Below are 24526 nucleotides of genomic sequence, written 5' to 3'. Positions count from 1 at the left end.
GTGGTGGGTCCCCCTTTTACCCATTAGCAGGGACCAGTCAGTGTCTGCATGCACGTGGCCCCCACTGTGGGTTGGGCTTGCAGGACCTCTTTCCTGAATTATTCCCAGGGGCTGTATGGGGGTGTTTGTGGGTGGGGTGACTAGGGGATGCTCTGAACCGCTGGCTTTGTCTCTGTAGGGACCTCAATCGGAATCGGATTCGGCTGATCGAGGGCCTAACGTTCCAGGGGCTCGACAGTTTGGAGGTGCTGAAGCTTCAGCGAAACAACATCAGCAAGCTGACGGACGGGGCTTTCTGGGGGCTGGCCAGGATGCACGTGCTGTGAGTGTGGGACTTCGGCTGGACCCAGCGCCCTGCCTGTTGGGACGTCAGCTTGGCCCTGCTTAGTGTCTGTGGGGACGTGGCCAGACCTCAGGGTGTTTTCCTTGCCAGTTAGGAAAATCTCTAGGGGGCGGAGGTGTCAGTAGACCAGGCGCAGGGAGGGGCTGTTTTGCTGGGCTGCTGCCCACCCCTGCTTCCTTCACGGACCGTGGGTTCTCCTTCCCACATTTTCTGCCCTCTCCCCCATACCACAGGAAGTGTCCTCTCTCCCTGCCTCAGGTTTGATGGTCTTTCTTGCTGTGCAGGTGGGCCAAAAATGTCGGGTTCATCCCGAGAGATTTATTTATGTTTTGTGAGTCAGTCAAGCCACGTGGTGCAGATGTTCCACTTTTATCAAGGGAGTGTTCGCTCCAGCCAGATGTGGACAATTGCGGGGCTTGCTGCCCGCCTGCCAGAGTCACGGAAAACCACGGCAGAGAAGCATCTGGAAAAGGGCAGACGAGGCCGTTTTCTGATCTTCAATTTTTAAACATTGAAATTTATTTTTTTAATCAAAAGAAATGGATACTGGTAGTTGAGCAATACCAGGGACTGAGGAAAGTGGCCATAGCAGCCCCCTCCAGCTCCCTCTTCTCTCTCTGCCCCAATTCCACTCCCAGGAGGCAGGCAGTTGCTTGTCACCATTTCCATTTTTGTGTTTCTCTGCTGGCAGTCTTGCTGGTGGTTACTCCCAAAGACACTTATTCCACTATGTTGATAAGTTAACATGAGATTCCTTGCTTTATGGTCAATGATTTAACCTGTTATCCACCCCCAACCCTGACTCCCTCCCAGACTCTCAAAGTTACACCATTCCGTTTATGTCCTTTATCAGTTATCTTGGCAACTGAAACCAAAAAACGAAAGTTTGAATTCAAGTTCCATCTACTCCTTGTGCCGTCCTCATGATCAGAAGCATCCCTCAGTGTCCACACCTTCACACACACACACACACACACACACACACGCTTTGATTTATGAAATGATGGCCTTAGTGCTACTGTTTTGTTCCTCTCTCTGTTGTTCACCTCGGAGTGGCTCTACGTCTGTTTTTACATATTCAGGAACCCTTTTTCCTCGGAATCCTTAAAAACTGTCATTTTAGATGTTGAAACCCCGGCAGTGGTGTGCTGGGTGGCCTGAGAGTCAAAAGAGAATTGTCAAGGGAAAGTGGAGTTATTAGCACACACTGTGTGGTTGCCTGAAGCCTTTGTGATAGTGAGTGTGGAGCAGCATTTGCAGTGGTAGCTGCTGTTCCTGAGGCCAGTCATGTGGGGCAGCGTTGTCCCAGGCTGGGCTGTGCTGCGTCCAGAAGTGGAATGATAGTAGCATCCTTACTCTGTAAGCTCAGCAGGAGCTAAGTTCTCAGCACGGGTGCTTAAATTCTGACCCATGTTTTCTTCCCTCTCACACCAGCCCTGTGGAGTTGATACTTCTTGAGTCACTCCACTTTCAGGATGTTCAGGCTCATTTAAACACCCAGGTGGTAAAATTGCAAATTAAATCCAAGTAGTCCATTGTTGCCATCGTGGCTCAGCAGGTTATGAACCCGGCTGGTACCCTTGAGAATGTGGGTTTGATCCCTGGCCTCGCTCAGTGGGTTAAGGATCTGGCTTTTGTGTGAGCTGTGGTATAGGTCGCAGATGTGGCAGGGATCCTGCATTGCTGTGGCTGTGGTGTAGTAGGCCAGAAGTTGTAGCTCTGATTCAACCCCTAGCCTGGGAACCTCCATATGCCTCAGGTGCGGCCATGAAAAGCAAACAACAACAACAGCAACAAAATCTAATAGTCTGACCCCAGAGCTCAAGCCATGCCTGTGGGCTCAGTGGTCCAGAGCCCAGACTTGATTAGCCAAACCTGGGTTTGATGGCTGGGCCCTAACTACTGGCTAAGCCCTGGAATGAGCTAGTTTCCCTAGCATCTCTCAGGATCAGTTTGCTCATCTGCAAGATGGTGATAACGATGAGAGCTACCTCCTCATCTTTCCCTTCTTCTTCCTTACGTGGGCCTGCCTGCTGTTCAGAGCTCCTGTGTGTGCTGGTTTATGGCTATTTGGCTAAACAGGTTGCTTCTCAGCAGCTTCTACTTGGCCCCTGAGCTCTGCTTTGGCCTGGGTCCTCACCATCATTCGTGCTGCCTCGCCTGTCTTCCCTCACCCCCTACATAGGCGCGCCCACACACACACACACACACACACACACACACACACACACACACAGAGGTGGAGGTGCACACACCCATATAAGTGCACACACATGCACACTTAGGTGCATGCATGCACGCGCACACACACACACACACACACACACACACACATCACACACACGAGCAAACTGCTCATAGATCTTTCCAGCATTTTGTTAGGGACCAGAGTGGGACGCCAGTGGGCTGTTTCTTTGCCACCTGTGGGGCAGGTGCATGAGCCCCTGGGGTCCCTGCTCAGCATCCTGTCTTTGCAGGCACCTGGAGTTCAACAGCCTGGCAGAGGTGAACAGTGGCTCGCTCTACGGCCTCACGGCTCTGCACCAGCTCCATCTCAGCAACAACTCCATCTCCCGGATCAACCGTGATGGCTGGAGCTTCTGCCAGAGGCTGCATGAGCTGTGAGTGTCCCTGCTTGGCTCTGTGTGGGATTTAGGGACATGGCCTGGATGGGAAGGCTCTAGAGCCTGGGGAGCTCTTGGCAGCATCCCACAGTACAGTGGGTCAGGGGGCCAGAGCCCCTGCAGAGGAAGAACCGGAGACCTTTTGGGCCCCATTCACCAGAGCTTGACTCCCACCTTACCAATACTCTGTGGCTTACCTTGGGTTTAGTAGGGCTACTATTGAAGGGTACCTGCTCTGAGAACCTCTGTTCATGTCGCTGCACCACATGACAGGCGTTGGTCTAGTGAGGGGGCCACAGGCAGACCTCTGTGTGCGACCTTGCACGTTCAGTTCCAGACCACCGCAGTGAAGCATGTGCCACATTAAAGCGAGTAATACAGACTTTTAGGTTTCCCTGTGCATAGAAAAGTATCTCTTTTTTTTCTTTTTAGGGCCATATCTGCAGTACATGGAAGTTCCTTCTGAGGCTGGGGGTCAAATTGGAGCTACAGCTGCTGGCCTACGCCATAGCCACAGCAGCGCAGGATCCGAGCCACATCTGTGACCTACACCACAGTTCATGGCAATCCAGATCCTTGACCCACTGAGCAGTGAGGCCAGGGATCGAACCCGCATCCACATGGATACTAGTTGGATTCGTTTCCACTGAGCCACGATGGAAACTCCTAGAAAAATATTTATGCTATACCGTAGTCTATTAAGAGTGCAATAGCATTATGTCTAAAAAAATGTTTAGGAGTTTCCGTTGTGGAGCAGTGGTTAACGAATCTGACTAGGAACCATGAGGTTGTGGGTTCGATCCCTGGCTTTGCTCAGTGGGTTAAGGATCCAGCGTTGCCGTGAGCTGTGGTGTAGGTTGCAGATGCGGTTTGGATCCCACGTTGCTGTGGCTCTGGCGTAGGCCGGCGGCTATGGCTCTAATTCGACCCCTAGCCTGGAACCTCCACATGCTGCAAGAGCGGCCCAAGAAATGGCAAAAAGACATAAAAAAAGGAAGAAGAAAAATACCTTCTTGGTAAAAAATGCCATCCATCATCTGACTGCACAGGGTTGCCAAAACCTTCAATCTGTTAAAAAAAAAAATGCAACATCTACAAAGTGCAGTAAAGCAAACCACAAGGTATGCCTGTATTTGGGCTCAAACGCAGAAATGACAGTGAACCTGAGAGACAGTAATGGCCTGAAGGTTGGGGAATTACTCATGTGTCCTTGCCGCTGTCTTTCCCTTAGACATGAGGCGCAGGACCCAGCCCCCCCCCCCCCCGCCGCCCCCGTGCTCTCCCTCGACCTGGTAGTGGGGCTCCCATGCTAACATGAACGTGTGCCCCCCACTTCCTTTAAAGAGATGTCTCGGATAGGGCTCCAGGATGGGACGGGCACCCCTGAGCTGGTGACAGGTTCTCTTCTTGGTGGGAGGGGCTGGGTCCTGCCTGGGTCCTTTTGGGTTGCTGCTCATGAAAAGCAGCATTGCAGGGACCTGGTAGACACAGCCATGTCTGTTGCTTTTCATCTCATGTCTAGAAGATTGGGTTTTTTTGGAGGAATAAAAAACGTCCCAAAAAAGATTCACCAACTACCATGAATACTAGAGTGCCAAGCCTTTGTCTCCCTTGTCTGTTTCTTGACCTCACCAGGCAAGTTACGGGAATGTTTAAACTCAGTGTTGAGTCTCACAGCTAGTATTTTTATCTATTCTTCTGTTTTCTCTCCCTTTCCCCTTCCCCCCACTGCCCCAGCTCCCCCACCTCCTTCCCCCTCCAGTCCCCTCTATACCCACCCAACACTGACCTGGAGTTTATGTTTCGGCAAATCCATCACCACCTAATGCAAAAATCAATAGTCTTGCCTCTTTCCCAGAACTGGCTTTCCTTGGAGTCTAAGTGTGCGTGTGTTAGCATTCAACCTTTTGGGTGTAGCTTCCTGACCCTTCCAGGCAGCACAGCTGCACGGGGTTCTCACATGGAATTGGAGGCTCCTGAAAGGCTCTTGGCTCAGGCTGGGACCCTAGGGACCTCCAGGACCTGTGGTTTTCTGTGTCCAGCCCCCCATGCTGGACTCCATGCACTTGCACAGCCTAGGAGGGTGAGTGCACCCCAGTGCTGAGGCAGCAATGGCGGGGGGCACACCCCCTGTGCCCTTCAGAAGGGGCAGGGAAGGTCACAGGAGTCCGCCCTGACCAGCCTATCACTTTTCCGATAGTAGCAAAGTAACCTTGGAGCCAGACTTAGGCTTGCTTCCCTTCGTATGTGCCCTACCCCTCCTTTAAAAGGCTAAATTCTTTAATTGCAGGTGAGGATATAATTTTGATCTCCTGCCAGCTTTTTGCAGCTGACAGACACCATGACTTATTTCTTCAGTAAAGAAAGACTGTCGCTCCCTGCTGGCTTTAAAGACTTACCAGTGTTCTCTGAATTTATTTTCCTTCCTCCTGCCCCAGGCCAGAGTTCCCATCTTTTCTTGATAGATGACCAATATCTAACTAGCCCACCGAGGGCTTTGTCAGGGATGCAGGGGATGTGCTGGGAGGAAGGAACGTTTCATTCTGATACTTGGGGAAGGTTTGCAATTGCGTGGGGGATGGGGGTCCCTGTCCTGTTTACAGTAAGGGGTTCATGCTAAGAGGCTGGCTTGGGTGAGCACAAGGAAGTCAGGATGGGAGACTCTAGGCCTGTGTTGCTGCCCAGGTAAGGTTCACACATCAGGGAGGAAGGCTTGTTCCAGGCAGTAGCTAGTGGTGCCCTCTGCTGGCCAATGTTGGGTGGCTGACAGCTCCCTTGTTCACTGTGAGAAACCACTGGGATCCCATTCACAGAGTCTCAGGCCACAGATGTGAGCGGTCTTGCCTGGCATAAACCAGGACCAGCCATGGACACTAGGTGCATGAAGGGGTTGGAGCCTTGTGGGTCATTGTTGTATGACCTTAATAGTCCTTACAACTTAAAGATCTCTTTCTAGGAGTCAGATTGTAGGAGTATCGGGCCTCAGTGGTTTTCTAGCAATGAGACCATTCTGTCCTCAGGATTCCTGTGGGTGTCCCTTCCCACTGGGACCCAGATGACTGGCCAACTGTGGCTCCATGTTTGGAAGAGGAGAGGGAGGGCCATCCCCTGCCATCTCATGGTGATGTTTGCTTTCCCCTCCCCTTCCTCAGGATTCTGTCCTTCAATAATCTGACCCGGCTGGATGAGGAGAGCCTGGCCGACCTGAGTAGCTTGAGCATTCTGCGCCTCAGCCATAATTCCATCAGTCACATCGCAGAAGGCGCCTTCAGGGGACTCAAAAGCCTCCGTGTCTTGTACGTCTTCATTGTTGGGTTGATGGGAGAATAGAGCAGACCAGCTGCTTCACTAAATTCCTTTCTCGCTGGTATCGAGTCAGAATTGGATCCAGAGCTCACATGTGATGTGTGCAGGGTGTCAAACTTTCATGTAATAGGAACAAGAACTGGTTGAGGAGGAAAAGGTCCCTCATTCCCATCCAGGGTGGTGCCTAAGGTGACGATGACAAAGAGCTCTGGTTACCACGCGCTGGTTCTCGCAGTGCCTTGGCAGTCAATCCTGCTTCCCCTGGCCTCCCACTGCAGACTCCAGGACAGCGGCCGTAGGGCCGTCTTTCCCATTTTGAGCCTTCCTGATGCAACTTCCAACTTTAAGTCCTGAATATGTTTTTACCTGAGCCATGGCAAACACCGAGGCTCCTGTCTAGGGCTGGCATCAGCATTCCTGTAGTGCACCTGAGTCCAGGACACCTGCTTCCAGGAGAGGTGACTGGGGAGTACTGGGTCTCGCCCTAAGCCTTCTCTGGGTCGTTTAACAAAACAGAGGTGGCCGTGTCATTTCCCTCTAAGTTCTCAACGAGGTGGGGAAAGTTGCCAGAAGTTGCTGTGGGGTGCTTTTCTAGGACTTAGAATTTTTTAGTTGTGGGTTTCTGAGAACTTCCAGCCAATAGAGAAAAACCAGCTATTTTAGGGGCGGGGGTGGGGGGCATTTAGATTTGAGCAGACAGTGGCTGCCATGGGTTCTGAGGCCTCCTTCCCAGAAAGAGCGGCCTGTTCGGGAGTGACAGGGCGGAAGGCCTTTGCACTTGCACCTGGCAGAGCGAACGGAGATTGTTAACGCCAGGCCGTCGTTGGGGAGCGTAAAAGAGCCCAGATGCCAGGCTATTCAAGCCGAGGTCAGCCTCCAAGCCCTTGCAGGGCTGCATAACAAGGCTGGAACGTTTAGACTGAGCGGGCCAGAGAAAAGAGAAAATCCTTGGCAGCCACGGTGAGGAGCAAGGGGACAGGCACACAAAGCCGGGTCCGGGCTTTTCAGTATTAAGATGAGAGGGAGGAACCCGCGGCAGGAGGAGTCCCTTCAGAAGCCTTGGAGTCACAGCACTCTGAGATTCCTGCTGTAAAGTGAAGGTCACAGCGAGCAGCATTTCACTCTGCAGGCCATGCTCCCCTCCCTGCTGGAGCTCACAGGAGCCAAGAGCACCATCCCTTTCTGTTCCTGGCCTGCCTCTGCTGCAGGGGCTCAGGAGAGGAGGGCGGAGGAGACCTTGTGGAAAGTTGGAGGGGGCCAACCCAGGGGCCTGGTCACCAGGTGGGGCGTCTCGCCTGGCTCGGTGACCTGCCCTTGGAAGCTGGGGGAGGAAGCTGAGTCATTGGCCTTGTGATTTGTGCTGCTGGAGAAGACTCGGCTCAGAAGTTGGCCCCATGCTCCAGTCCTGGCAAGTGGGTCACAAGGCTGACTCAGCACCCAGATGTCGTCCCTGGCGGGGAGTCAGCACCTGTGCAGGCCCCAGGCAGGGGGAGACGGGGGCTCCAGGCTCCAGACCCACCTGCCAGCCTAGATGTGGCCCAGGGAGGGCCCTAGGCAGGGGCCTCTTTTTTCCTTGTCCCTTTTCTCCGGTGCCTTCTGCATTTTCCTGGTCAAGTTCAGAAAAGGGCCCCTGGGTGGTGTGAAAGCAGGCAGGAACCTTAGGGAACTTTTCGGGTTCCTTCTCAGAGCAGAGGCCAGAAGTCTGCTCTTGGGGCAGAATCAAAAGCATGCTTTCCCATGGGCCATCTGCAGCCCTTCCCTGGGTCTGGCTGAGCCTACTGGGGAGCGGCAGATGCAGCCAGGAAGCTGCTGGTCTGAGACACATGTCAGCTTTGTTGAGTGCCTGAGAAAGCCAGGCTACAGGGCAGGGGGTGCCTGCTGGTCACGCCTCTCAGCACAACTTGACATTATGTCTGGACATCTAGAACGTGTCAAGATGTTTTGAGCTTGCAAGTGACAGACTGGGCAGTGAGCCTTCTGTCCATCTCCTTCCTAGGGAGCTGGACCACAACGAGATTTCGGGCACCATCGAAGACACCAGTGGCGCCTTCACAGGACTGGACAGCCTCAGCAAGCTGTGAGTATCTGGACCCTGGGAGGTCCCTTACAGCCCTGCCGCCACCACCCCCATTCTGGGCTCTCCCACGGCACCACTGGCTCCTTTATCTTCTCTTGTTGTGGAAGAGGCATCCGCACAGGAGAGCAGCCCCCAGGTTCTCTAATGCCTGCGCCTGGACTGCCTACCCATGAGGCGGGGGCCCTGCTTCCAGGAAATGTCAGTCACAGCAGCGACTATCAAGAGTTTTTGCAGAAACCAAAGTCTGGACCCCACAATCCACATGGGAGAAACGAAGGCCTCTTCTTGGCTGTGTCATCCAAAGAACTGGACATGGGGAAGGGGTGAGGGTGACCCCTGCAGCGGCTGGACCTTGCTAATGAAAAGTATCAAGGTTCTAGCTTTCCCTTCTTGTTATCGGAGGTGCTCAGGCCTGCAGGCTCCTTGTAACCCTGGGCGTTGGTTTTTCCGGGGCTGGAGAGCTGGTGTTAGACCTGTTGGATCTTCTCTACTGTTCAGTTCTTAAGTGATGTGAAAAGAGCCCAGTTTGTTCTTTGATCAAAGGAGCCTTGCCCTCTTACCCAATCTCTAGAAGTTTTAAACATCTGAAGCCAAGTAACTCTTGATGGTTTTGAGTCTCAGGTAGTGTTTTTGTTGTCAATTCTGATCTTCAACAGAAACAATCATTACCAAGGGTAATATAGTAGCTGTTTTTTATTCACAGTTTCCGGTGTTTGAGGTTTGTTTTTTTAAGCTCCTGTACTTTGCTAGTTATTCTCTGAGGCATGTGTGTCATATCTAACTGTCTCAGGAGGGCAGGCTGTGTTATGCAATTCTTCTGTAGTTGGGGGCACCAAGGTGAAGGGATTGTGCCCAAGACCACACAGCTGGCCGGTGGCAGGGCCAGGAGTCACCTGTCTGCCTTGAAGCCCATGTTGTAGCTCCCCTGTCCTACCCTTTTCTTTGTCTTACCAGCGCTTTGTGCAGATGCTGCCCAGGAGCATGCAGGAGTTGGGGTGGGAGGTGTTGTTAGTGTTTACTAGCCACTCGAGGGAGGGTTTGTATGAGGACAAGACACAAAATGGTCACTGCTCCGTGTTCCCCAGCCTGTCTTAGTGATGGCAAGCCAGGGAGAGCACGCGTATAAAGTAAATATTTTGAAAGCAGCAGCGGAGGGCGAAGCTCCAGAAAAGCCTCTGATGGGAGGGTCTTGCCATACTATAAAGGTTTCCAATTTGTTTTGAAAAGTGGGGTTTTTCACACCTTTGATGCTCTGGGGCTTCTGAGTGAGCGTAAGCGATTTTGGATCCCTGAGCCTCCTGTCTCTTCTGGAGCATCCTGTGTTCTGATAGTGGGTCACACATACCTGTCAGCCTTCTTTTTCTCCCCTGAGAAAATGCTTCTTTCTCCACCTCCTGAGCCCTTTACCCAGCAAGCTTGGGAAGAGGCAGGACAGCACAGCGAGGTGGGACAGAGGACTGTCATTGACCACAGGAGCTCCACGATCTGATGTGGCGGCTGGGGGCACAGACAGTGGGCACCTGAGCAGCTGTTGAGCACAAGCCTCACTCTTCAGCACCTTGCCTGGCTTCAGTGTAACTGAGGGGGGTCAGGGTGGGGTCCTGTGTGGGGCGTGTCCCTGCTGTGGAATCCGGAGCCGTTTCTTGGGCGTCTTAGCTTCCAGGAGGCTCTTTATTGCCAGGTAAGGGGCAGCAACTCTTGAGGGCAATGGGGCTTCTGGTTTTGCATAAACCAGATCCTACAGTCTATAGCCTGGAGCCTCCTTCCCGGTTGCTTGCTGTCTGTCCCCATCATTTTCTCCTGTGTAAAATCCCAGAAGTCAGCATGGGCGTCTGTGTCCCTCACTTGTGCTGAGCTGCTTGATACGGGCTCTGTGGAAGCATGGGGTGACCCTGACCTCTAAGTGTCCAGTGTCCTTCTGCCGAGCCCCACTTGTCAGGATCTGGGGTCTGGGGGCTCTTGTATGTGTTTCCAAAAAACAGAGAGATACACACAGTTGTGAAATTGGGACAGTAACAACACTTAACATGATTAAATATATGCAGTCACTTAGGTGAAATGGCATTATGATTATTTTGCAAAAGAAACAACCCTTTTTTGGATAAAAAGAACATGATAGGTTGCACATTCCCAGTGGTCCAGCTGGGGTGGGAATGAGAAGTGGGCAGAAATGAAACAGGATTGGCACAAGGATGATGACTAGCTGTGTGACGGGCATGTGGGGCTAATGACACTCTTCTGTGTCTATGATGGTGTATGAAGTTGCCACATTAAAAGCAATAAAGGAAGGCAGATGCTTTCCCTCAAAGCTAGTGAATATCTCCAGTTAAAACCACCGTGTGCTGGGAGTTCCCTGGTGGTCTAGGGGTTAGGACTCAGCACTTTCACCACTGTAGCCCAAGCTCAGTCCCTGGTCTGGAACTGATCCCATATCAAGTTGCTGCATGTGACCAAAACCACTGTGAGCAGCATCTGGAGGCTCTTCGCACCTGTGAAGTGGCTGGCCCTGCAAGGCACTGGGCTTCTGGTTTTGCATGAACCGGCCCATGTCGTACATAGCCCAGAGTAAAGGGAAGAGGTGCCGCTCATGCTCTAGTCTCTGCAGGGCACTGCCTGGACGCCCTGCAGCATGACTGTCAAACTGCGTTGCCCCGTTTGAGTGGCCCGCTGGCAAGTCTCTTGGCCCCTCTAGATGTGGGGGTCTGTTCCCCCTCTTCAGAAGCTGCCAGGCCATGCCGTGGGCTGCTGCAGCTTGGAGTCCCCTGGACCTGGGTGGCACGGCCATGGAAGCACCTGCGGGCTAGAGGCCAGGGGTCTCCCTCCGACGAGAAAGTGGGCTGGCTCCCTGGCCTGTGTTCACTTGGTTGAGGACCTAGGGTCCTCCCTGCCCTGCTCGAGGCCAGACCAGAAGTAAAACGTTTTCCAGGAAAGGAACACCTGAGCCAAGCAGCCTGTTCTGCCCTCACCCTTCCACCCAATGTATATGGTTCTTCATCCTGGGGCTTCCTGGCGAGGTGTTAGTACTCTCACCCACCCACCTGGCCCCCTTCTAGAATGTTTATGGGACACCTGCTGGGGGCCCACAGAGCATCATAGTGTGTACGAGGGAAGGGAGGATTTCTGGGGCACAAGTGAGCTGCAGAGGTGCATTCAGTCACTTGTGTGCACAACTGGATGCAGGTGCCTCGCCATGGTTCCAGCTCTCTGTGGCGTTCCCGGGGGCGGGGGCTGAATGTCACAGTGGTGGCCTGTGACCTGCAGTCTTCAGGGGTGAAGGCTGCCTGGAAGGCCCTTGGCTGGGTCGGTTTGGGATGAGGGAGAAAGTGTGATAGGCTGATTCCCATAGCTGCTGCCTGCTCCAAGTCAGTGGTGTGGAGAATTGTGGGCCCGCTGTCCCTTCTCTGGGAGCCCATGATCAGGTGCCCACTAGCACGTGGGACAGAGTGGCCTCCTCCTGGCCCCCAGGCCTAGCTCCCCTCTCCCTACACAGCGGCTGTTAGCCGAGCCTCAGCCCCCACCCTCAGACCTCTGCTGGGGGAATGTGAGGACCTATTTTAATCCACCAACAGGACAATTCGCCTCCTGCATAATTGAGAATTTGAGAATTTGTTTTATTGCTGTTATCACCATTAGAAGTAACAGCCTGCCCCGTGTTGTAAAAGAGGTCAACGTGACTAATATTTAACGGGTGAAATAAAGCACAGCATTTTTCCTGGATCTCCTTGACGGAAGATTTCACTAAACAATTCAGTACGTTTTACTAGGATCTGGAGCCCACACTGACTTGGCCCGGGGGGATCTGAGTAAGTGAGAGGTTGACAGCGCTCTCAGAAGTGCCAGGCTCCGGTGCCCATGGGCTGGGGCTGGCTGCTCTGGTGAGGGAACCCAGTTAGCACGGCCACTGGGCTTCCAGGTATTGGGGTTTTTTGTTTTAGAATAAAAGCTTTAGACCAACAGCAGTTGTGGAAACTCTTTCAGGATGAGATTATTTCCATGTCCATGCTGACTATCTCTGAGGGAAGGAACAGGCAAAGGGGTCTTTGGCCTTTGTGCTCCTCTACCCTCTGGAGGCTGGTGACAGAGCTGGTGTGGTCAAGGGCAGAGCTCAGAGTTCCTGATGGGACTGCTTCAGCTGAGGACCCAGGAACAAGGAGTCTATCCTGACTCAGGGGGTGGGGCAGCCCTGTGGTCCAGCTGCCTCCTTTGTCACCTGGCGTGGTCTGTGTCCTCTCCATGTGGTCCTGTCTTCCTGGAAGCAGCCTCCTGGTACTGGCCTCCATGGCCCCAGGAGCCCTTTGCAGTTAGGCAGGAGCTCGGGGCACAGGTGGTGAGCATTGCCAGGCTGCCCTGCCATCTTTGGTTTTCTTCAGGGCTCATGTTTCTTTCCTCTTTGGGGCGAGAGGTTGATGCTTTCTGGTTTCCTTTGTGAGTCCCCATGTTTGTTTGTTTTTTACTCAGTGAATTTTATTATGTTTATAGTTGTGCAACCATGATAACAACCAATTTTACATGTCCATCCCAAACCCCCAGCCCATCCCTCCCCTTCCAACAGGTCTCCTTTGGAAACCATAAGTTTTTCAAAGTCTGAGTCAGTTTCTTTTCTGCAAAGAAGTTCATTGTAACCCTTTTTTAGATTCCACATATAAGTGATAGCATATGACATTGGTGTCTTATTGTCTAATTTCACTTAGTATGATAATTTCTAGGTCCATCCATGTTGCTGCAAATGCCATTATCTATTTACTTTTAATGGCTGAGTAATGTTCCATGGTGTATATGTACCACGTCTTCTTTATCCACTCCTCTGTTGATGGGCATTTAGGTTGTTTCCATGTGTTGGCTATTGTATATAGTGCTGCCATGAACACGAGTGCATGTATCTTTTCGATTCATGGTTTTCTCTGGATAGATGCCCAGGAGTGGGATTGCTGGATCAAATGGTAATTGCATTTTTAGTTTTTTGAGGAATCTCCATACTCTTTTCCATAGTGGTTGCACCAATATACATTCCCACCAATAGTGCAAGAGGGTTCCCTTTTCTGCACACCCTCTCCAGTATTTATTGTTTGTAGATTTTTTGATGTTGGCCATTCTGCTGGTGTAAGGTAGTACCTTATAGTAGCTTTAATTTGCATTTCTCTAATAATTAGTGATGTTGAATATCTTTTCTTGTATTTTTTGGCCATCTATAAGTCTTTGGAGAATTGTCTGTTTAGATCTTCTGCCCATTTTTTGGTGGTTTTTTTTTTTTTTTTTTTTTTTTTTTTTTTGGTACTGAGCTGAAGAAGGTGTTTATATATATTTTGGAGATGAATCCCTTATCAGTCACTTCATTTGCAAAGCTTTTCTCCCATTTTGTGGGTTGTCTTCTCGTTTTGTTTAGGGTTTCCTTTGCTGTGCAAAAACAAATAGGTCCCATTTGTTTGTTTTTGTTTTTGTTGTCATTACTCTAGGAGGTATATCTGAGAAGATACTGCTGAGGTTTATGTCAGAGAGTGTTTGGCCTATGTTTTCCTCCAAGTGTTTTACAGTATCTGCTGTTATGTTTAGGTCTTTAATCCATTTTGAGTTTATTTTTGTGTATGGTGTTAGGAAGTGTTGTAATTTCTTTTACATGTAGCTGTCCAGTTTTCCCAGCACCACTTATTGAAGGGACTGTTTTTTTCTGTATCGTATATTCTCACCTCCCTTGTCGTAGATTAGTTGACCATAAGTTTGTGGGTTTAATTCTGGGCTTTCTATCGTGTTCCACTGATGTATATTTTTGTCTTTGTACCAGTACCATACTGTTTTGATGACTGTAGCTTTGTAGTATAGTCTGTAGTCAGGGAGTCTGATTCCTCCAGCTCCATTTTTTTTTCTCAGGGTGGCTTTGGCTATTCTATGTCTTTTGTGCTTCCAAACAAACTTCAAAATATTTTTTTCTACTTTTGTGAAAAATGCCATTGGTAATTTAAAAGGGATTACATTGAATCTGTAGATTGCCTTTGGTAGTATAGTCATTTTGATAATACTGATTTTTCTAATCCATGAGCATGATATCTTTCCATCTACTTGTGTCATCTTGGGTATCTTTCATCATCATCTTATAGTTTTCAGAGTATAGGTCTTTTGTCTCTTTAGGTAGGTTTATTCCTAGGTATTTTATTCTTTTTGATGTGATGGTAAATGGGATTGTTTCCCTAATTTCTCTTTCTGATCTTTCATTGTTAGTAGATAGAAATGCAGTCAATTTCTATGGATTAATAATTTTCTATCCTGCAACTTTACCAAATTCATTGATGAGTTCTAACAGTTTTCTGGTAATGTCTTTAAGATTTTCTAGGTATAGTGTCATGTCATCTGCAAACAGTGACAGTTTTAGTTCTTCCTTTCCAGTTTGGATTCCTTTATTTTGGGTCCCCATGTTAACCCAAGTCTCAAGGTAGAGCTGACCCTCCTGAAAGTTGAGATCATTCCATTTTTTCATAGAGGGATCTCGGCATGGCATTCCCTGTCCTAGTGAGGGGCTGAGCCCACTTGCCTTTTTCTAAGGCTGTCTGTCCTGACCACCTGCACTTGGTGCCTGGGGGACCCCATCCTAGCCCTGCAGCTCTGAGACTTTCAGGAGCCGGCTCCCAGCAGCCCCCGTCTTTCTTAACCTGCCCTTTGGAGAATCCTGGTGGTGACCACAGTCAGAGAGCCCTGTCCTTGTCAGCATTACCTTAGGCATTGGCTGGCAGAGTTTCCCGTGCTGGCTGCAGTTAGATGGAACACCTTGGGGGTCTCTCAGCTGAGCCTCTGATAACAAGAAGGGAAAGCTGGAACCTTGATACCTATCCCCCCTTCCCCACATCCAGCCCTTTGGATGACACAGCTGTGAAGAGGCCTTTGTTTCTCCCATGTGGATTGTGGGGGCCAGACTTTGGTTTCTGCAAAAACTTTTTTTTTTTTTGTCTTTTTGGGGCCATACCTGTGGCATATGGAGGTTGCTAGTCTAGGGGTTGAATGGGAGCTACAGCCGCTGGCCTGTGCCATAGCCACAGCAACGTGAGATCCAAGCCAAGTCTGCGACCTACACCACAGCTCATGGCTACACTGGATCTTTAAGCCACAGAGTGAGGCCAGGGATCAAACCCACGACATTACCACTGTTGGGTTTGTTACCACTGAGCCAAGATGGGAAATCCGGTTTCTGCAAAAACTCCTGACCGTCACTGCTGTGATTGGCAATTACTGGAAGCAGGGCCCCCTCCTCGTGGGAAGGCAGTCTGGGCACAGGCATTAGATACCGTTGGGGGCTGACCTTTGAGGACCAGTCTAGGTTGGATTTAGTGAACCTGGGGCACTGGCATCATTTAAAATCCGGACTTTTGCTAAAGAGCTGAGGGGCCTTCTCTTAGCAGGGGTACAGCTCGCTGTGCCTGCGTCCTGACTGCAGCAAAGAGCCAGGCAGCCATCTCCCTGGATGCCCTTTGTCCTGACTTCTTGCCTCCTTTGGGCACCTTTATCTTCAGGGTGCCGTTTTCAGAAGTGGCTGGTAGTTTTTAGTTGCATGAGTTTTCATTGCTTCTCTGACTCTGCTTCCTCTCGCTGGAGCAGAGCTCAGCCTCCTCCCCCGACACGAGGCTGTGGCTACACCCCCACCCCTACCCCACCTGTGGGTGGTCCTTGCAGAGAGGCAGCCCAGGCCGAACAAGGTGATTTCCATTTAGCACCGCAAGGGGCCTTTTGGCGAGACAGTGCATGCAATTCCTACCTGTCATCACTGTTAAATTCTAATAAAGATAAAGGTATTTCATTTCAGAAGGGGGAGGGCCCACATACTTCAGACGCATAATCTCAGCGCAGGTCAGATTTCCACCTGCCTCCCTGGACAGAATTATCAGATGGCACCACCCTAATTGTGTGTTCTCTATCTCCCCCTCTCCCTTGTTGTCCCCCCCTTTCCCACCCCCATCTCCCTGACCCCCCATTTCTGGATGTTTGGAAACTGCAGAACTCTGTTTGGAAATAAGATCAAGTCTGTGGCTAAGAGAGCATTCTCGGGGCTGGAAGGCCTGGAGCACCTGTGAGTATCTTGCCAGACCTTCCCTGACCCGCAGGCCTGCCAGACGCGGCTGCCGGGGGAAGTCTGCTCGCAATTTAATCGCATCTTTGTAAACCGAGAAACAGGCTATTTGGAAACGCCAGCTGCTTCCTTCTCATTACAAGTCAGCTTCAACTTTGGCCTTCATCCTGCCTATGCCAGGGACCGTTATGGACATATGGCCTCTTGGTGTTCAGAGAAATGCCCGGCTACCCGACTGCCAGGCACTGCTCGGGCCCTGGGCCCCCTTACCCTTCCACCAGGATGCTTGATCCTGCCTCAGCTGCAGCCTCCCCCAGAGCACCTCAGCTGGGGACATGGTGGGCTTAGCTGGGAGCTTTCCTTCCAATGTGTTCAGCTCTGAGAGCCTGGACAGAGGAGCCTAGAGCCAGCCCTGCCATGTTCCTATTCTCACCCTCTAAGGCGGATGCCTCTGGTACTTGATTCTTAGTGAATTTTGTTGTTGAATCCACTACAACCTTAATTCTCTTGGGAAATTTTGCCTGTCGACTTGTTGAGCAGGCCTGGACTTAGCTTTGCTGCTGCCCTTAAGGCTGGCTTGGTTTTCAAGTTATTCCATGTGCTTGTATCAACATAGGTGACATAATAGCTACTTACGGTGGACTTGGGACATCGGCCATACCAGGGCTGTCAGGAAAAACCCCCCGAGTGTCTTGGCTCAAACATGCGGTTGTCTTGAAGGATACCTGGGAGTTTCTTTGCCCAAAGAATGTTCTTTTGCAGGAACCTTGGCGAGAATGCAATCAGATCTGTCCAGTTTGATGCCTTCGTGAAGATGAAGAATCTCAAAGAGCTGTAAGTGTTTGGGAATCCATGGCATGATTAACATATGAGTAGAGGGTTTCAGAGTAAGAAGCACCTTCATTGCGTTATGCCTCATTTTATATGATGGTTGTGATTGTTTATAACTGTGTGTAAGTTAAATTGTCTTTTTGTAAAAAATGTCCTATGGGGACTTATTCTGGATCAGGGGTCAGTACATTTTTTCTTATAGGGGCACAGTAAATATTTTCAGCATTGTGGACCACAGGGCCTCTGTCATGACAACTTGACTCTTGTAGCAGAAAGCAGCCATAAATAATACATAAGTAAATGGGTGTGGCTGTCTGCCTATAAATTCTTATTTACAAAAACAGCCAGTGGGTCCTGCAGGCTGTAGTTGACTAACCACTCTTCTAGATGATGGAAAAGAAACTCTCTTCTAGAAAATAGATAGTCATCTCTTGAATTATGTAAAGGACAGGTTTTCATCATTTGGGGGTGCTTGTATTGAGATGGGCTTCTTTATTTTTTTTATTTTTTTTGGCCGTGACTGTAGTGTGTGGAAGTTCCCAGGCCAGGGATCAAACCTGCGCCACAACAGTGACAATGCTGCATCCTTAACCCATTGCGCCACAAGGGAACTCCGAGAGGGGCTTCTTTATCGAGCTGGGTGGGCTGTGAGCAGGGCAGGGCCCTCTATGGGATGGTCACATGTGCTTTGGGCTGGTGAAGCCGTGTCTGTTTCCAAGGCCCTCGTGGAGCTCATAAGTGGCAGTGCTGCCACTGCAGGCCTTCCCTGTGGGCCCGTGGGCGACAAGGGTTAGAAGAGCTTACCTGTGTCCAAGTCTCGTCTAGAATTCAGGTTAGCAATACCCAGGGTTCCTCTCTTTTTCCTGTGTGTGAATCTGATTCTGCAGCCCTCAGTCCTAGCTATACTATTAGTTCCCTCAACGTGTGGCTTTGGGTTCTCCCCACTGCTGCCAGTGGCCATCTTTGCTCCCTGACCTCATCCTTGTTCCTGAGGCCACTCCTGGGCGAAGGTGAGGGGGCAGAGGCAGAAGTAGGGATGTGCAGTCCCCATAGTTGGAAACTAAAGCGTGAAGAGACGAGGTGACATTCCTATGGGTGAGGGGAGGTGGGCAGACTGGGCAGTGTGCTGTGAGACGGGAGCCTGCAGAGTTGTTGCCCTTTCTCAGAAAGGGTCATGGTCTTAGAGTGGGAGTTCGTGGAAAGACGGATATGTGGATGGGTACGTGATAAAGGAAGACTCACAAAACCTTCATTGTAAAATGGAAGTGCTGAGTCCATGGTCTGCACTGTGCATTTCTTTCCATGTTTCTGTTTTTGAAACTTTCTAAGTACAAAGTTGGAGTAAAGAAGATCTGATTAAAAGGAAGAGGGTATTTTAAGAGAAAAAGGGCAGGACAGGGGGAGATTTTTCTTTTGGCCTCCTGAAAACTCAGGTTTCCTAGGGCAGTTTCCTACTTGGGAATAACTGGATCCTTCCAGGTGCTTAGACCACCTGCCCCCAGCCCCTACAAGGTTCTGGAGGCTCAGCCTTGGCCCCTCCCTGGGCTTCCCATCAGTCGCCGCATGTACCCAGCTGGGGCTGGCCCTGGGCCCAGGCCTCAGATGGGAGAAACGGTTAATCCCCCTTGGTCACTTTCTTCCCCCTTCGGATCAAGGCAGGTTGTGCTGTGCACTTAGTCATCCTCTGGGTAAATTTCCACAAACGATGATTAGAAACACACTTGGAATCAATGAAATGCATGGTGTCAGCCAGGGAGTGTGGGATGGCTGCAGGTGGGAGCCGGCCCGGCCGTGCCTGTCAGCAGCAGACATGGCTGCGCTTTGAGTTGGTGAAGAAGGAGGAGCGGCGGAAAGCTGCACAGAGAGTCCTGGGGTCACCCTTGGACCCCATCCTTTCAGGCCAGGCTTGGTCCTGGAAGGGACTATGTGGAGAGCAGGTCGGTGTCCTCCCCGTGCCTCCATTCCCCCCCACCCCCGTCCCGTTAAGCCTAACTCACGCTCTGGGACAGCCTTCTGTCCTCCCCCAGGACCTGCTGTCTTCTGAGGTCTGGACCCTGTCAAGGGAGGGTTTCATTGGAGGAGGAGGTAGGAGATCATCCTGGGGGAGCTCAACCCAGCAAACGCCCTGAAGGGGTGACATGAAGCTTAACCCTTCCCGTACACTTCTTGGATCAAGGACAAACTGGTCAGGTTTGTTTGCTCCAGTTATTCCTGTGGTTCAAGGACAAACTGGTCAGGTTTGTTTGCTCCAGTTATTCCTGTGGTTGAAATGAAGTATGTCTGTGAGCCGACATAAGTGCCTGAAGTCTCCCATGACAGCCCAGCATCTCCCTACAGACTTTCATGTGCAGAGCCAAGGCCTTCCTGCAGAAGGGTGGGCACCCCAGGCACCCCCCTGATGGGAAGCTGGAGGTGCCTTTAAGAGGGGGAGAGGCCCATGCTGCTCTTGACCTGGGTTGTCCACTGCCTGGCAGCAGCCTTCCCTCTCACCCCTCAGCGCGGCCCAGGAAGCTCTCCAGGTGCCATTTCTTCACTTAGTATGAGGGCCCTTCCACCACTGATAGTAACTCCTCCCCAGAATAGCCCTCCAGAAAGCTCTCAGCACAGACCTACCTGCCCAGCGAATAAAAATACAAAACCTACTGCTGATGCTAAGGTCTAATATGGACAAGCATCCCATTGAGCCCAGTTATTTCAGTCTTTGAAAGAGCACTTCCTCAAATTATTTTAATAGGTTAATAAGATGCCCAGCTCGTGAGTTCCCCCTGTGGCATAATGGGATTGGGGCAGCGTCTTTGGGGCACTGGGATGCAGGTTCAGTTCCCAGGCCCGCACGGGGTTAGGTATCTGGCATAGGTTGCAGCTGTGGCTCAGGATCTGATCCCTAACCCAGGAACTTCATGTGCCATGGGATGGCCAAAGAAGAAAAGAAAAGAAAAAAAAGTTGCCCAGCTCACGGGGGAACAGTGAGGAACGGGAGGGAAGAGCAGAATCTCCGTGATTCCACCAGCCTTGGGTTCCTGCCTTGCTGTTGACTGGTTTGACAGCTTCTCTGCTCATTAGAATGAAATAAGAAAAAAGGGCCTGAGGAAAACAGTAGGGGGGGGGGGGAGAGTAGAGCATGCTGTTGCTGGAACACTGGGCACGTGGTATTTTTGGAATTTCTAAGCTTCCAGCGCCCCCTTTTTGTCACTGTGTCCAGGAAGGCCCTGGGCACCAACTCCTCCGTCTCCGGCCTCATGTCGGGCTGACCTCCGCCCCAGCCTGAGGTCTTCCAAGAACAGGCAGCCCAGCTCCTCGGCTGACTTATCTTCCAGTGACTCCTCGGGAAGGAATGTCCGCTGAGATGGTGATTCCGATTTCTGTTGAAAAAGCTTATCCTCAGTTGCCGAGAAATGAAAAAGAAAATATTCTCTGTTTGGGTTGGAACCTCACAAAACCCAAGTTGTGCGTTCTCATGCTCCCCGGGCAGCAGCAATGAACTAAAGGGGCGCTATTTAGGGAGCGGCCTCCAAAGCAGCGCTGGTGTGGAAGAAAGTGACACCAGCAGGCAGGGGTGGTGGCCAGGCTGACCCCAGGCCCGAGGACGCATGCCGCTGCCACATCAAAACTCAACAGCCATGTAGGAAGAGAGCCCTTCAGAATTTAGATCAGAGCCTCAGACCGAGTTTGCACGCTCCATGTGGCCTCTCAGGGGTGGGAAAAGTGGAGGGGAGGTAGTGCCCCCCTCCCCGCGCCTCAGCTGTTGGATGGTCAGAGGCTGGCAGACAGCACCCGCGGGGGGATTGTTTTTGAACATAGGTGAGCTCCAGGTTGTTGCTACTTGAAGTGTGGCCCTTAGACCAGTGAGGTCAGCCTCCCATTACCCGGAGGCCCGTTAGCAATGCAAACTCTAACCAGCTGAACTAAAGGCTGCATTTTCTGGAACGTCCAGGTAGATTGTGCACATCACTCTGGGTCACCAGAGAGCAGCTGGGAGAAAAAGCCATCTCCCTTGGAGCTTGCTGACAGAGCTGCCTGGGGGCGATGGGCCACTCCAGGCCCTGGCGGGGTACATCCCTTCTCAGCAGTCACACCTCACACCACCTTTGTGCTTTGCTTTCAGCCACATCAGCAGTGACAGCTTCCTGTGCGACTGCCAGCTGAAGTGGTTGCCCCCGTGGCTGCTGGGCAGGATGCTGCAAGGCTTTGTGACGGCTACCTGTGCCCACCCAGAGTCACTGAAGGGCCAGAGCATCTTCTCTGTGCCACCAGAGAGTTTCGTGTGTGGTAAGATTGTCTCTGTGATTTTGCGTGTGTGTGTGTGTGTGTGTGTGTGTGTGTGTGAGTGTGAGTGTGAAGGGCAAGGAGTCCAGGAGGAACTCTTCATTACAGGAGTGATTGCTGAGATCGGAGTCTACCCCAACCCATGGTTACCAATCAGCTGCTGGATGCAATTTATTTCCCACTGAAACCACACATAGTATTTACTGTGCCGACACCTCGTTATGTGGTTCTTGGAGTGCAGGCATTTAATCAGGAGGGAGCATGAGCTGGTTCAGTTACACGGCGGAATAATCAGTTACAGGAAGATGCTTGTGTTGTTTCGCTGGTGCCTGGGATTGAGCTGTGGATTTACTCAGCATATGAGGCTGGGGTTTTCATGTGTGTTTCTTTCCAGCCCCAAGAATGAAAGGTTAAATACAGGAAGAACAAGTCTCGGGAGAACGATTGCTATAGTAAAAATAATTCCTTCATTTTGACTTGCACTCTTGCTGCATCTCCAATGCACTGGAATGGGTGCTTGTAGCTTTAAATTCTATTTTCCTTGTGATTGCTGGCATGTAGGTCTTGCCACATCTTTTTGACCAGGCCTGGTTGGGATCCAAGTTTGGTTGCAAAGAGTGCAGAAAACAGTGAATAGCTGAAAACACACACAGGCATGTACTCATACCACACACCACACTCAAGTGGAAATGAGGCAACCCCATAGTCAAAGAAGGAGATGAATTTCAAGTTGGTGGTGGTTTCTGCTCAAAGCAGGAGCGAGAGTGGCATTCCCAGGCCTGACTGGAGCTGCTGGGCAGGTGTGCATCCTACCGCCTTTCATCTTCCTGGTCGTCTCTGAGCCTCAGCTGTGAAGTTCCCAAGCTGGGGCACCCTGAGGATATGGACCCCCCGTGGTGCACTTCTCTGCCCTGCTTTTTGGGCACAGCTCTAGCCAGTGTGCCTCCTGAAGTTCAGATACTGGTGCCCTCCTCCCATCTTCCCCTTCTCTATCTCCACCACTTCCCAGAGCAGGCTTGCCTTCCTTTCTCCTGATCCAGTCCAGCAGGAAGCTTTAAAAACACTAATCATGTGGTAGCTGCCCTCCAAAGTGAGCTTTCCTTACTGTCCTTCCCTTGGGAACTGTGGGCATGGCCCCCCTTGTCAAGGACAGAATAGCTGTGCAACCCATTTTTCCTCAGGTTCCTGGTCCCTGACCGTTCCGTTGTCACAGTGTTCCCTGAAACTGAGCTTTCTGCCCCTTCCTGCCCTAGCGCATATTATTTCCCTGTGGATAGGAGCCACGGCGGGACTTGAGACAGGCTGCACCCAGACTCTGCACTATGGCCCTGGCATATTCTGGACTGCAGCAGTTAGGGTGCATTTCTCAGATCCACCTCCACCCCTTTGCTCAGCACCCCCCCTCCAAAAAAATACGGTCATCAAATACTAAAAGGAATGATGAAAACACTTGGTAGGAGTTCAAAGTTTCAAGCTCTATGGGAGTCACATTTCTTACAAAATAGAGATAAAACTGCGTCATACCCACTAAGATAGCTAGAATCAAAAAGTCAGATACCAACAAGAGTTGGTGAGGATGGGGAGAAATCTGAACCCTCTACTCATCAGGTGTAGGTGCAACTTAGCATAGCCGCTTTGGAAAACAGTTTGGAAGTATCTCAGTTACACATAAAGTTACAATACGACTCAGCAATTTCATTCCCAGGTAAATACCCAAAAGAATCACATAAAATTTACATAAAAATTTGTACATGAATCTTCACAGCAGCTTTACTCATATGGGCCCAAAGTGGAAATAACCCAAATGCCCATCAGTTGATGAATGAAAAAATAAAATGTGGTATAGGCATACAAGGGACTATTAGGTTATAAAGCGGAATCTATGTTACAATATGGATGAACCTTGAAATACAATGCTAAGTGAAAGAAGGCAGTCACAAAAGATTGTGTGTTATATGACTCCATTACTGATGTGTCCTTTCGTTTCAGCTATAAGGATTCCCTTTAGGTTTTTGTGTGTGTGTGTGTGTGTCTGTGTTTGTGTCTTTTTAGGGCCGCACCTGCGGCATATAGAGGTTCCCAGGTTAGGGGTCAAATTGGAGCTGTAGCTGCTTGCCTGTGCCACAGCCACAGCCACGCTAGATCTGAGCCATGTCTGCGACCTATACCACAGCTCACGGCAGTGACGGATGCTTAACCCACTGAGGGAGACCAGGAATCAAACCGGTGTCTTCATGGATGCTAGTCAGATTCATTTCTGATGAGCCACAATGGGAACTCCCCTTTCAGTATTTCTCGTAGGGCAGGTCTGGTAGCAATAAATTCTCTCAGCTTTTTTTTGTTTTTGCTTTTAAATCTGAGAACATTTTAATTTCTCCTTCAGTTTTAAAGGATAGTTTTGCTGGTTATACGATTCTTAGTTGACAGTCTCTGTTTTGAGCCTTTGAACATTTCCCATTACCTTCTCACCTCCAAGGTTTCTGATGAGAAATCAGCTGTTAATAAAAGATCCCTGGTATGTGACCAGTTGCTGTTCTCTTACTGCTTTTAAGATTGTCTTTAGTTTTACACAGTTTGACTGTGAAGCTTCAGGGTGTGAATCTCTGAGTTATTCCATTTGGACTCTGTTGAGCTTCTTGGATGTGTAGATGAAAAATATTCTTCAAACTTGGAAAGTTTGGGGCCATTATTTCTTCAAATACTCCTCCTGTTCCTTTTTCTTTCATCTTGGACTCTCATTATGTGTGTGTTATTACGTTTGATGCTATCTCATCAAGCTTTCTGTGGCTCTGCTCCCTTTCTTTATTCTTTATCAGACTGGATAACTTCAGCTGACTTGTCTCACTTTCCCTGACTTTCCTCCCAGCTCATTTCAGCTGATGGCCCCCTTTAGTGAATTTTTCATGTCAGTTATTGTACTTTTAAACCTCAAAGTTTACGTTTGGCTCAGTTGTACAATTTCTAGATCTTTATTGGTGGGGAAGGAAATGGTCCCATACTTTCCTTTAGACTTGGTGTCCTTTTGTTCT

The 24526-nt window shown here is 50.4% G+C and overlaps 1 protein-coding gene across 32 annotated transcripts in view; it reads left to right on the top strand.

Moving 5' to 3' along the window:
- Nucleotides 1-24526, top strand: part of LRIG1 (leucine rich repeats and immunoglobulin like domains 1) — a 618703-nt gene that overhangs the window by 586051 nt on the left and 8126 nt on the right. For all 32 annotated transcript variants that reach the window (XM_084988949.1, XM_084988952.1, XM_084988951.1 and 29 more), the window contains 7 exons: nt 179-322; nt 2821-2964; nt 6120-6263; nt 8270-8350; nt 16329-16400; nt 17163-17234; nt 21337-21500. In XM_084988949.1, coding sequence (XP_084845075.1) covers nt 312-322; nt 2821-2964; nt 6120-6263; nt 8270-8350; nt 16329-16400; nt 17163-17234; nt 21337-21500 — 688 coding nt within the window. In that variant the 5' untranslated portion in view covers nt 179-311. The remainder of the gene's footprint in view (nt 1-178; nt 323-2820; nt 2965-6119; nt 6264-8269; nt 8351-16328; nt 16401-17162; nt 17235-21336; nt 21501-24526) is intronic.

This window comes from Sus scrofa, chromosome 13 (assembly GCF_054392235.1).
Source record: "Sus scrofa isolate SSC_HxYL_T2T_F1_AM1 chromosome 13, Sscrofa_HxYL_maternal_Yorkshire_Landrace_v2.0, whole genome shotgun sequence".
NCBI classification, from domain to species: domain Eukaryota; kingdom Metazoa; phylum Chordata; class Mammalia; order Artiodactyla; family Suidae; genus Sus; species Sus scrofa.
The sequence above is the reverse complement of the archived record's forward strand: the minus strand, read 5'-3'. Positions and strand labels throughout refer to the sequence as shown.